The sequence below is a fragment of the Accipiter gentilis genome, chromosome W, assembly GCF_929443795.1.
Source record: "Accipiter gentilis chromosome W, bAccGen1.1, whole genome shotgun sequence".
NCBI classification, from domain to species: Eukaryota; Metazoa; Chordata; class Aves; order Accipitriformes; family Accipitridae; genus Astur; species Astur gentilis.
In genome coordinates this window covers 29,179,529-29,191,570 of record NC_064918.1, presented here as the reverse complement: position 1 = coordinate 29,191,570, position 12,042 = coordinate 29,179,529, and the positions used below count along the sequence as shown (strand labels likewise).

The following is a 12,042-nucleotide window of genomic DNA, read 5'->3' as shown; positions in this document are numbered from 1 at the left end:
CTTCTGCTGGTAACTGTCAGGATTTCAGGCTGTGAACTTTACTGTCAACGCTGCCTCTCTCATGCTTTATTCTCTTTCAAGGCAGCAGAAATGTCAAGCCTTGTGCTGGCAGAAACCATGTTGTAGGGCTGAAGGATGAGGAGGAGAAAGAGGGGGAAGAGCAGAGAAACCAGATCTGTGCTGCCGGTCTCCCATTGCAGCTCTGGGTAGGTTCTCCATGCAAATATGAACACCTGCATTTCAAGAGCCTGAAGCCTCTTCAGGGAGAATTCATCCAGTGCTTTTCCTTGTCAGCATCCCAGTCAAGGTAGGAGCATGCTTCTTACTGGGATATGCTACCAGCTATTAAGTAGCTGCCATTAGAAACTAAATAAATTTGGAAATACAGTATCACCTGTGTGTTTCATAACCACTCAGGAGAAAAATAACTGAACTATAACCAGCCACCTCCACTTCCTGAATTATGCATCATTGTTCAGAGGCATAATCAGTGAGTCTCTTCTGTAAGTCTCCTTATTTTCATTTCTCAAAAATCTCTTGGCCATATGGTACATTTTTGGAGCGTAGTTTTGGCAGACAAATACAGCTCAACAGACTTTAATGTTTTCCAGGTGTTGGAATATTTGAGAGCAAGAAAGTAAACATGATATAAGACCACACATGTACAGTGCATATGAAAACTATGACTAGTAAGCTGACATTGATCACAAAGCTGAAGTACATTGAACGAATGAGTGCTGGACTTCAAGAAGCTAGAAGATAAACAGCTCGCTGGCCTCTGACAGCAAGCTTGTGTGGGGAAACTACAAAACTTTCTGGAGGTCAATTAAGCAATATGAACTATGATTCAGCAATGCTGCTAGTGATAGGATCTGTCCACCATCCATCCCTAGCTGCTTCTGTTGTGAATCCAAATTTGCAGTAGGGATAAGATTCTGATTAGGCATAGTCAGACTGCTAAGCCAGGAAATGTCCAAAATACAGGACTCGATGTGAAATAAATACACCCCCCCCCCAAAAAAAAAAAAAAAAGCCTAGACATACCATGCACACAGTAGTCCTAGAAGCTGAATTTGGGATTTGAATAGAATATTCCAAATCTGCAGCTGCGTGATTCAGCATTCTGGATGCAAAAATTGTTCATATACATTATAATGTAGTATAATGTATTATATATATTATATAACCAAATCAGGTTTGGGTAGAATGGAGGTAATTCTGGAACTAAAATTCAAGGTCAATCCAATGATGTATATCATTAACAGCATGGAAGTAACTACTGGAAGTATGACTGAACTGGACCTATTTCTTTCTGCAGGCTTAGGAGTGCAGTGCCACTAGACACAGGACTTATCAGACAGCAGACAGGGCACACCCAGTGGCATCTGCCAAATCAGTGGAAAAATCTTGAAGCTTTCTCTTTGATCCCACCTTCTTTTTTGGTGGACGGTGGGTTGGAGGATTGCTCCTTAGCAAAGTGACATCCTAAATGTAATTATTGAAAATGCAGCTTGCCACACCATTCCCTCTTCATGATATATTAAGAAATGACTCTGCATTCCACCAGGTTGCATAGCATCATGCCACTGATGTGTTATCAGCAGATGTTTTCTTTGACACATTGTGCTGTAGTTCAGTGCATGAATCCACACTTTTCAGTGATGGTACTTAGGAGATGTACCAGAGAAGACAGCGAGGCAGAGTTATCAAGAACCCTAAACGCATTTAAGGATCTGTTTAGAATAAAAGTTGGAAGAAGCCATTTTTTCCAGACTACAGCATACTTTCCTATGAGAGATTAATTAAGCCCATATTTGCCTCACACAGATAGAGCTTCAGACTCCCAGTGTACTCGTCCAGAACAATACACCTCAAAATTTGATCAAGGCTTTTTCCTGGCAGGCAAAATCCCAGTCAGACTGTCCGACACTAGGAGCAGTGAGGTGACCTCTAATCCAAAATGATGAATAAAAAGGCCAAAGCATCCCTTCTGAACATCTAAAACTGTAAGTGGGTGTTATGCTTAGTGGCAAGAGGTAGCAGCAACAGAGCTACGCAGCAGCAACTGTACAATAGAAGCTTCAAGAAGAGACTGAAGAGCATTTCTTCAGAGGAAGGATGACATCAAATGTCTTAAGGGCATAAGTTTTATCCATTTGCTCTATACATTTTAATAATTGAATTAAATGCAGCCAATTTATTTCTGACACAACCAAAAATTAGATACCATTAGGAAAATGCAATGCTGAAGAGGCTTTGAATGACAAAGCATCTGCCTCAGTAGTTCTCCCTAGGAGACAATGGTAGCAAAAATGATGAACAGGTCATGGTGAAGCTGATTAGCTGTGACGAGGCAGCCCTTTATCACAAACAGTCATGAAAAAAGAATCAAGAGAAATGGCCAACTAAAGCAACAATAGTTGAGAAAACAACAATAGAGACAAATTAAGCCCTAGCTGGACTGCTGAACCACACCTACATGGCAAGGCTGCTACCAGTTCCCCTTTCCAAGGTCTCTTTCTCCCTTCTAACAATGGCAAGTTTCTGATATTTCTGCTTTCACCAGCCCAGAATAAAAATATGTTACAAAATCATGTATCAATTGAGTTTAACAAACTATAGGGTCCAGCAATAATTTTCTTTGTGCTTCATACCACTATTATGGCAACAGAGCTTTTTTCCCTTCTCCATGTACACTGCAATCTATTGCATCAGAAACCACATCGAGAACTTATAAAACTGTCATTTCACTTGCGATACCTTCCTGTATTGCTGTCTTAAGAAAAGGACAAATAAACAGTGAGTCATAGCATCCCGTAGCTGGACAATAATGAGGCTGAGCACTCAGGTATTAGCCTTATTACCCGTATATTTTTCTTTATTGAAATATATATGTGCATATAAAGCTTAGGTCCTGAAAAATTCTCCAGCCAAGAGAAAAGTCTTGTTGCCGAAAGTTAGACACAATAGGCACAGCTGCATTCCTGCTCAGGGAGTCTTTGTCACCGAGAAGGAAAACTCCCCGAATCCCTCTGGTTTGGTTTCGCGGTGGGGGACAGGGGTTTGAAGGAGAACCGAGGGAAATGCCGAACAGCCGCCCGGCAGCCCGGCCGCCCCAGCCCCAGACGCCGTTTTTTTTTCGGCGGCGCGGACACCCTTTGTCCGCTCCGGGCTGCCATAGGGACCGCAGTGCGGACCGCGCCACGCCCACCCGCCGCTGTTTCTGGGCAGACAGGCTCGACAGCGCTCGGCTTCTGCCGCAGCCCCTCCGCCCCAACAATGGTGAGGATGGGACTTGCCCCTTCGCCCGCTGCTAGCGGCGGGGCAGACGCTCCTGGGGATGGACAGCGGGGCGCGGTACGCGCCGAGCCGACTGCGGATCTTTGTGCGGGCGGCAGCAGGGAGCCGCCGCCGGACGCCGCACGGAGCCCGGCCCACAGCCGCTGACCGCCGCGGGCGGCTCCCCGGCGCTCGCACCCGACAGAGGGGCTCCGAGTCCGGTGGGGTGGGAGGGGCGTGCGCGCAGACCGGACGACGAGCCCCTCGTGAAATAAAAAGAAGAAACCGGAGACCACGACTTCGCAGCTCATGTGTCGGGGGGGGGGGGGGGGGGGGGGGGCTACGGGGGGCTGCGGCGCTGCCTGCGGCGGCCCCGCTCCCCGCCGCCTCACCTCGCTCGATGTTGGCGATAGCCCGCCGCAGGTGCTCCTCGGTCACCAGCTCGCCGATGACCACCAGCAGGTAAAATTTGCTGTCCAGGAAGCGGTGAGAGAGGCTGGGCGAGAGGGAGGTGGGGTTGGGGATGCTACAGGAGGGCTCCGAGCCCACTTCCACCACCACCACGGTGGCCATCGCGGGCGCCCCGCTCCGCCCCGCGGCTCCGGGGGGAAAAGGGCAGCTCGGCAGCGGCTCCGCAGGAGGCAGGGAGTGAAGGTGGGTGGGGAGGCGGCGGCGCTTTTATACGGAGACGGTGTAGGGCAGGGACCTGGCGAGGAGGAGGAGGAGGATGACGAGGAGGAGGAGGAGGAGAAGAAGAAAAAGGGGGGGGAGCCGGCGCATCCCCCCACCGCCACTTTTCCAGCATCCACAGCTGATGTCATCTGCGGCAAATTCTCCCCGCGGCGGCCCCCGGAAGCAGGAAGGACGCGGGGTGTGAACAATGCCCCGAGGGGCCACCGCGATGGCGGCCTCGGGGTGTGCCCCAGTCCGCCGCGTGACCCCTCTGCCCGTGCTGCCCCAGCTGGCACAGGTCCCACGTCCCTCACACACACACCCTTTCCCTGTGCCCTCCTGTTGTCTTACCCTGCTGGTTTGGTCATCCCATATCCCTTGTTCCCCCAGGGCCTCACCCTGCTGGCCTGGCCATCTCCTGCTCCCCGAGGCCCTCCCAGGGTCTCAGTCTTGAAGCATGGTGTCCATGCCATGAGGAGCTGCAGGTGATGCCCTGGCAGACCTGGTGAGTTCATCTGGGAAAGCCAGCATCAGGGCTCCAGCTGCACCCTGATGCTGGATGAAAAAAGCAGCTCCACAGCTGCACACTCCAAGGCCGAGAGTCCAGTCTCCTGCATCTCACTGTAGCACTGCAGCAAAATTTGAGCCATATTTCCCCCCCTCCCAACTGGCAATCTAAATATTCTTGTTACCTTTTTTTTTTTTTGTTTGAAAACAGTTCACTTAAGATACTTCAAACAGGTTTTCTGCACATATTCAAGGCCCATGGATATATGACTTACCCCAGAAAAGCACTGTTTCTTGACAAGCTGCTAAAACCCATATTCTGAAGGCTCTAGAAGTTCAAAGGGCTTTGGGTAACTAATTTTGACTGGGCTCAAGCAATTCCAGGGAGCAATGGTATCAGAAAACATCTACAATTACCAAAACAAAGGCTTGATTCCTCTTGATTACCACATAAAATTTAGATATCTGCTCCCTGATACTGAGACCCACTCAAGAGAGAAATTCAATCACCTCCTAAAAGTATTTTATCCTCCCCTAAAATGGGATAGAGCAGTCTGAGATAAGTCAGCCTAAGGTGTTCCTCTTTACTGACAGAAGCCAGGCACTGATTTACACTAAGTATCTTGTTTATATGGCTAAAGTGATGTGGAAGAAATCTCACTGTGACCTAGGAAAGGATATAAACTTTTATAGCCTGGTTTTTAAGATAACTTCTGGTCCCTGACTGAGAAGACACTTCCTCTGTGTGCAGCTCCTTCCAGTACTGACTGCTCAAATTCCCTACCTGCTCCTCTGAAACACAGAGTACTTGCCTGGATGAACCAATACATCAGTCCTGTTTTCTTAGAATATGTACTTTGTTTCAGGGCACACTGCACTCATTCTAATTAACATGTCTTATTTGCCTAGAGCAACCCACAAAGATTGAAACCCCATTGTTGTAGGTGCTAGTTAATGTTATATAATGTTATATCTGCCTATAGCACCTAGTGTTTTTAATATGAATAATTTCTCTGCATAAATACAGCATTGAGAGCCTTGACTAATATAGTGTGATGTGTTTGGATGGTGCATCCAAAGTAGAATATTTTTCTGAGCTGCCATTACACTGAAGGTTATAGACTGAAGACAAGCATTTTTACAGCCAGATCAGGTGGCTGAGATGACACAGCAATAAAGAGCAGTGGTGCTCATTCTTAACTAGAGCTGACACAGCTAATAGAACAAATGCAATGGCATAGATGCAGAAGAACTGGTAGCAGTTCTAAAGTTGGGAAGGTATTCATGGGTACAGTGTTGCTCTTCGGGTGCCCCCATTTGTATGAGCCCAGCTATAACTTTGGTGTTTCTTTGTTGAGCCCAGCAGTTTCCATGAGATAGTGTAGATGTCTACCTAGAAATGTCCACTCCTCTGTGGCCATGTCCTATATGACCCCCATCCTAATAGTCTGTATTGTGATTATAGATATCCTCAAGACTTGCCACATGGTGCCCACTGGAGGTAGGCAGCTTCTGGCTTCCCTCACTGCAGTACGTGGCTTTATAATATGCCTTTATTTCAATCACCAACAAAAGCATCTGGTCTCTGGAGTGTGGAAGTAGCTTTCCAAGGGGACTTGCTAACTGGTTGCAGAATAGACTGGTAGTGGTTCCCGGACATAAAAGTAAAACAATTACTTGCCTCGCAAGCACATGTCCTGGTTTCAGCTGGGATAGAGTTAACTGTCTTCCTAGTAGATGGTACAGTGCTGTTTTGAGTTCAGTATGCGAACAATGTTGATAACACTCATGTTTTCAGTTGTTGCTAAGTAGTGTTTAGTCTAAAGTCAAGGATTTCTCACCTTCTCACGCCCAGCCAGCGAGAAAGCTGGAGGGGCACAAGAAGTTGGCACAGGACAGAGCCAGGGCACCTGACCCAAACTGGCCAACGGTGTATTCCATACCGTGGGACGTCCCATCTAGTACAGGAACTGGGGAGTGGGGGCAAGGAATCGCGGCTCAGGGACTAGCTGGGTGTCAATCGGTGGGTGGTGAGCAATTGCACTGTGCATCATTTGTACATTCCAATCCTTTCATTATTGCTGTTGTCATTTTATTAGTGTTATCATTATCATTATTAGTTTCTTCTTTTCTATTCTATTAAACCGTTCTTATCTCAACCCACGGGTTCTGCTTCTTTTTCCCGATTTTCTCCCCCATCCCACTGGGTGGGCAGGGAAGTGAGCGAGCAGCTGCGTAGTGCTTAGTTGCTGGCTGGGGTTAAACCACGACAGTCCATTTTGGCGCCCAACGTGGGGCACGAAGGGTTGAGATAACGACAAACCTGACCAGAGCTTGTTAAAACAAACTTGTTACAAGCATTCATTATATTGGTCTAATAGTCGCTGGTCACTATGTTGATGTATGTGTTCTTAGAGTTGTTGCTCTGGTTTTTAAAGTTCTGCTATGTATCACCATGCTTGCTGTTATGTAGTTCCTCTTCTGCTGTTTATCATCTGTGGCAGGTGGATTAAGGTTTGATATGTTGTGTAACACTGGTTTATGGTATGATAAAGTCATCGGCTGTGGGATTAATCAGGTATTTGCACTCAGCATTGTCACTTTTATACTGCGGGAGGCATCTGTGGGAAACTAATAATAATTATACCATTTACCTTTCCTCCTTGGAAAACCAGTCTATGGGTGGGGTACCTTTCTTCCCCTCTCCTTTCTCCTTCAGTCCAGTTACAATGGCGTTTGAGAATTTTGAAAAATGTGAATACTCTTGGGGTGTTGAAACCAGCACGGTCCTAGCCCTACTGCTAGGAATTAGCATACTTCAGAATGTGGTTCAGCTCTCGTTTAAGGTTAAACAGCTATTTAAGAAGATCACCCAGAGATGTGCCGGGAGGCTGGATAATTATGAGTGGCAGGGTGTGTGGGGTAGTATGGGCAAGTACCTAGAACAGTGGCTACCTCCAATGTTTTGGAAATTCACCCCTGAACAAGTGCAGAATCAGGGAGAACTAGTAAAATATTTGGAGAAGGTATGCTGTCTCCCTGGCAACTCCAGAGAGATACAAATTGCTGCAACGTGCTGGGGCCTGGCCCATGCCTATCGAGCCCTGTTCGACACCACTCAGTACCCTCATGGGGAAGAGAAAGTTTCTGGATCCAACTACAAAACCATGAGCACCGCGGCCACCCAAACCTCGGCAATGGGCGCTGCGGCCCCTCCAGGCCCGGCAACGAGCATTGCAGGCGCCCAGACCTTGGCGACAGGCACCGTGACCCCTCCGGCCACGGTGATGAGAACTCTGGCTACCCAAACCTCAACAACAGGCACTGCAGCTCCTCCAGCTGCGGCAAAGAGCACGGCAGCTACCCAAACCTTGGCAATGGGCACTGTGGTCCCTCCAGCCCCAGCGACAAGCACTGCTGCTACCCAAACATTGGCGACAGACACTGCGGTTATCCAATACCCGGCGAGCGATACTGCAACTGAACCAGTGGACCAATCTGCACCAGTATCAGTTGCCCCCGTACAGAAAAAGAAATATACAAAACAATCAGTTGGCTTAGCAAAGGATGAAGGAGAACCAGGGTCATCACAGGAACAGGAGGAAGAGGCAGAACCAGAGGTAATAACCCGGTCCCTATCCTTGAGTGAGCTGTGGGATATGCAAAAAGATTTTGGCCGCCGTATAGGTGAGCACATTATCACCTGGCTCCTCTGATGCTGGGACAATGGGGCTAATAGCTTGGAATTAGAAGGTAGGAAAGCCAAGCAGCTGGGATCGCTTGCCAGGGAAGGTGGCATTGACAAGGCAGTTGGAAAAGGGACAAAAGCCATCAGCCTCTGGAGGCGACTCCTGTCAAGTGTGAAGGAAAGGTACCCCTTCAAGGAAGATGTTATATGTCAATCAAGCAAGTGGACCACCATGGAAAAAGGTGTCCAATATCTGAGGGAATTAGCTGTGCTAGAGACGATTCATCATGATCCGGACAACCCACAATTACCCAAAGATCCAGGCAAAGCCCAATGCACACAACCCATGTGGCAGAAGTTTGTACGGAGTGCACCATTGTCCTATGCCAACACATTGGCAATAATGACCTGGAAAGACGAAGAGGCACCAACAGTGGATGAAGTGGCTCACCAACTCCATCAATACAAAATAAATCTCTCCTCCTCCCTACAAGCCTGCATTTCAGCTGTGGAGAAGCTGTCCCAGGATGTCCAACAAATCAAAAAGGATATGTCCTACTCCCCAATTGTAAGGACCAATGTCTCAGCTATTAGGAGTGAGCATTCTTCTGCCCAAGAGAGAGAATATAGAAGGTACACACCGTGAGGTGCCCTGTGGTTTTACCTATGTGATCATGGAGAGGATATGAGGAAATGGGACGGAAAACCTACCTCGGTCCTAGATGCACGGGTACGTGAGCTGTGAGGAAAAACCACCATAAAAGGGGATTCTACCAGGAAAAATGCCACTCCAGTTTCCAAACAGAGTAGAAGGGCTGATCTTATTGCCGATCCTCTTGAAGGGACTTCTGAGCCAATTTTACGAGAAGTGAATACTGGATTCTCTGACCAGAATTAGAGGGGCCCTGCCTCCAGCCAGGTGGAGGAAAGGGATAACCGGGTCTATTGGACTGTGTGGATTTGATGGCCTGGCACGTCAGACCCACAGGAGTATAAGGCTCTAGTAGACACCGGTGTACAGTGCACTCTAATGCCATCAAGTTATAAAGGGGCAGAACCCATTTGTATTTCTGGTGTGAAAGGGGGATCCCAAGAGTTAACTGTATTGGAAGCTGAAGTAAGCCTAACTGGGAATGAATGGCAGAAAGACCCCATTGGGACTGGTCCAGAGGCTCCGTGTATCCTTGGCATAGACTATCTCAGGAGGGGGTATTTCAAGGACCCAAAGGGGTATTGATGGGCTTTTGGTATAGCTGCCTTGGAGACGGAGGGAACTGAACAGCTGTCTACCCTGCCTGGTCTCTCTCAAGACCCTTCGATTGTGGGGTTGCTGAAGGTTGAAGAACAACAAGTGCCAATTGCTACCACGACGGTGCACCGGTGGCAATATCGCACCAACCGAGACTGTCTGATTCCCATCCACAAGTTGATTCGCCAACGGGAGAGCCAAGGAGTGATGAGCAAAACTCGCTCACACTTTAATAGTCCTGTATGGCCAGTGCAAAAGTCTAATGGGGAGTGGAGACTAACAGTTGACTATCATGGCCTGAATGAAGTTACGCCACCACTGAGTGCTGCCGTTCCAGCTATGCTAGAACTTCAATACGAACTAGAGTCAAAGGCAGCCAAGTGGTATGCCACAACTGACATTGCTAATGCATTTTTCTCAATCCCTCTGGCAGCAGAGCGTCGTCCACAATTTGCCTTTACTTGGAGGGGTGTCCAGTACACTTGGAATCGATTGCCCCAGGGGTGGAAACACAGCCCCACCATTTGCCATGGACTAATCCAGACTGCACTGGAAAAAGGTGAAGCTCCAGAACACCTGCAATACATTGATGACATCATCGCGTGGTGTAGGGAACGGTGTTCGGAAAATCTCGCGATGCCACGGAAAGATGGAGGGTTAGTCGCAGTCCTGTGATGTATCTGTAATCCTGCCTGCCCTTGTTAGTATAAAAGGAATTAACTGCACAATAAAAGGCGGAAGTTGGCGCTCACACTGTGTGTGTTATCTGTCTCTTTCCCTGGTCCGGGCCGACCGGTGATCTAATCGTGGCACCTTGATATGTAGCTAACGCTTCATAGTGGTGACCCCGACGTGATCGGTCGCACAGGTGACGATGGAACTTGCGCAAGTGATTAAGGTATTGAAGGTATTGGCTGATGAGGTGGGTGCCCGCGGAACGATTAGGAAGGGCCCCACGGGCGAATGCATCCAATGGATGTTGCGCCGGGGAGGCATTGGATCTCCTAGAGAAGTTTTAAGCCCCCCAAAGCGGGGAGAGATTCGGGAGTCTTTGCTCCAATCTGCGCTCGCGGGCGAGTGCGGAACTGCTGAACAATTGCAAAGTTGGGGAAAGGTGGAGAAGGTGGTCGTGGAAGGACGGGAGGCTGGGGCGTGCTGGTTGTCGGTGCGAGCTGCTTTGTTTGCAGATGAGGCACCGCCTCAGGAACAGCGGGAGATAGTGCCCCCAGGGACAGTGAGTCAGACTCGAACGGGGTGGGCGGCCGTGGAGCGGGGTTCACAGTGGTCCATCTCTGACTGAGGGCATGGACGCGGACGGTACGGCAGAGACGGAAGTTTTTCCTGTAGGGACGGCACCAGCGGGGCCGGATGTGCCCCCTCCGCAGTATCCATGGAAGGAACGGCCACCCGCGGAGGTGATAACGGGGAGGCAGCGGGAGTTGGAGACTGTGGCAGAGGAGGAAACACACCACCCCACCCCACCCACCCCCCGCAGGGGAAATCAGGCGCCCTTGCCGGGAGAGCGGACTGAGCCTCCTGAGCCTTTGCCTGAGCCTATGCCTGCTGAGCCGTCATCTACACCCCCCTCCGGCACTTCCTCCACCGCCCCCTTCCCTCCCTTTCCGCCCTCCCCTCCGCCCACTTGCAGCGGCGTGTGTCAGCCGGCCATGGAATGTCCGCCTCCAGCCGCGGCCGTCCCCCGGACAGATCCTTCCGCGCCACCGCCGTTTAATCCATCCCGCCTCTCGGAACCACAGACGGTGAAACCAACTGCGCTCGCGACAGACGCGGAGTCACTTGCAGTAGCCGCTGCAGACGAGAGGGAGAGGCATTAGAGGGGAGTAATAAAAAATGCCCTTGTGGAAGGGACTATGATCCAAGCATTCCCCGTTGTTATACAAAAAGGATGGGAGGCATTTCACTGGAAAGTCCTTGAGAAATTAAGGACTGCTGTGAGTCAGTATGGAATCGGCTTATTGATAAAGCCAGTAAGAAACCCTCGGTCAAGTGTTTTAATTGTGGTAAACTTGGACACATCAAAAGCCAATGTAGAGTTTCTGCTAACAAAAAGACGATGCAACAGTTGTAAGAAAGTTAACCATACCACCCAAGAATGCAGGAAGAAGGGAAACTTTACACCGAGCGCGAAGGCCCCTCGCGCGCTGACACAAATGCAAGGGGTTTGGGCTGCCAGCCTTCAGGCAGCCTTGCAACTACCAGATCTGCCACTGCAGGAAGCTCCGGAGTGGACGTGGAAACTGCAGTACACATTCAACATAAAGGGACCATTGGGGTTTGGGCTTAGTGCATTTTTAATGGGGCGATCTTCAACAGCTCTAAAAGGAATTTTGGTAGTCCCAGGGCTTATTGATGCAGATCATTGTGGGACTGTGAAAATTATGATTCATGTTTTAATCCCTCCTGTTTCTATTCCTAAAGGTACCAGAATAGCACAATTAGTTCCATTCAGGTCGTGTGTTCCGAACCCAGGTGAAGTACAACATGGAGATGGTGGATTCGGCTCCACAGGGAAACCGCAGGTATACTTTGCATGGACACAACAAGAGGTAAACCAGAAAAGGTAGTGCAATTGGAAGGGCCTGACGGAGTTGTCATCAAGAAACCAATGACATTTGATACAGGTGCT

The 12,042-nt window shown here is 49.2% G+C and overlaps 2 protein-coding genes across 2 annotated transcripts in view; one reads left to right on the top strand and one right to left on the bottom strand.

The window, feature by feature from the left end:
• Nucleotides 1–3,890, bottom strand: part of LOC126035433 (microtubule-associated protein 1B-like) — a 102,147-nt gene extending 98,257 nt beyond the window's left edge. The window contains exon 1 of the mRNA XM_049793975.1: nt 3,672–3,890. Coding sequence (XP_049649932.1) covers nt 3,672–3,852 — 181 coding nt within the window. The 5' untranslated portion in view covers nt 3,853–3,890. The remainder of the gene's footprint in view (nt 1–3,671) is intronic.
• The window catches only part of LOC126035452 (uncharacterized), a 293,141-nt gene that overhangs the window by 81,434 nt on the left and 199,665 nt on the right, over nt 1–12,042 (top strand). The window lies entirely within an intron of this gene.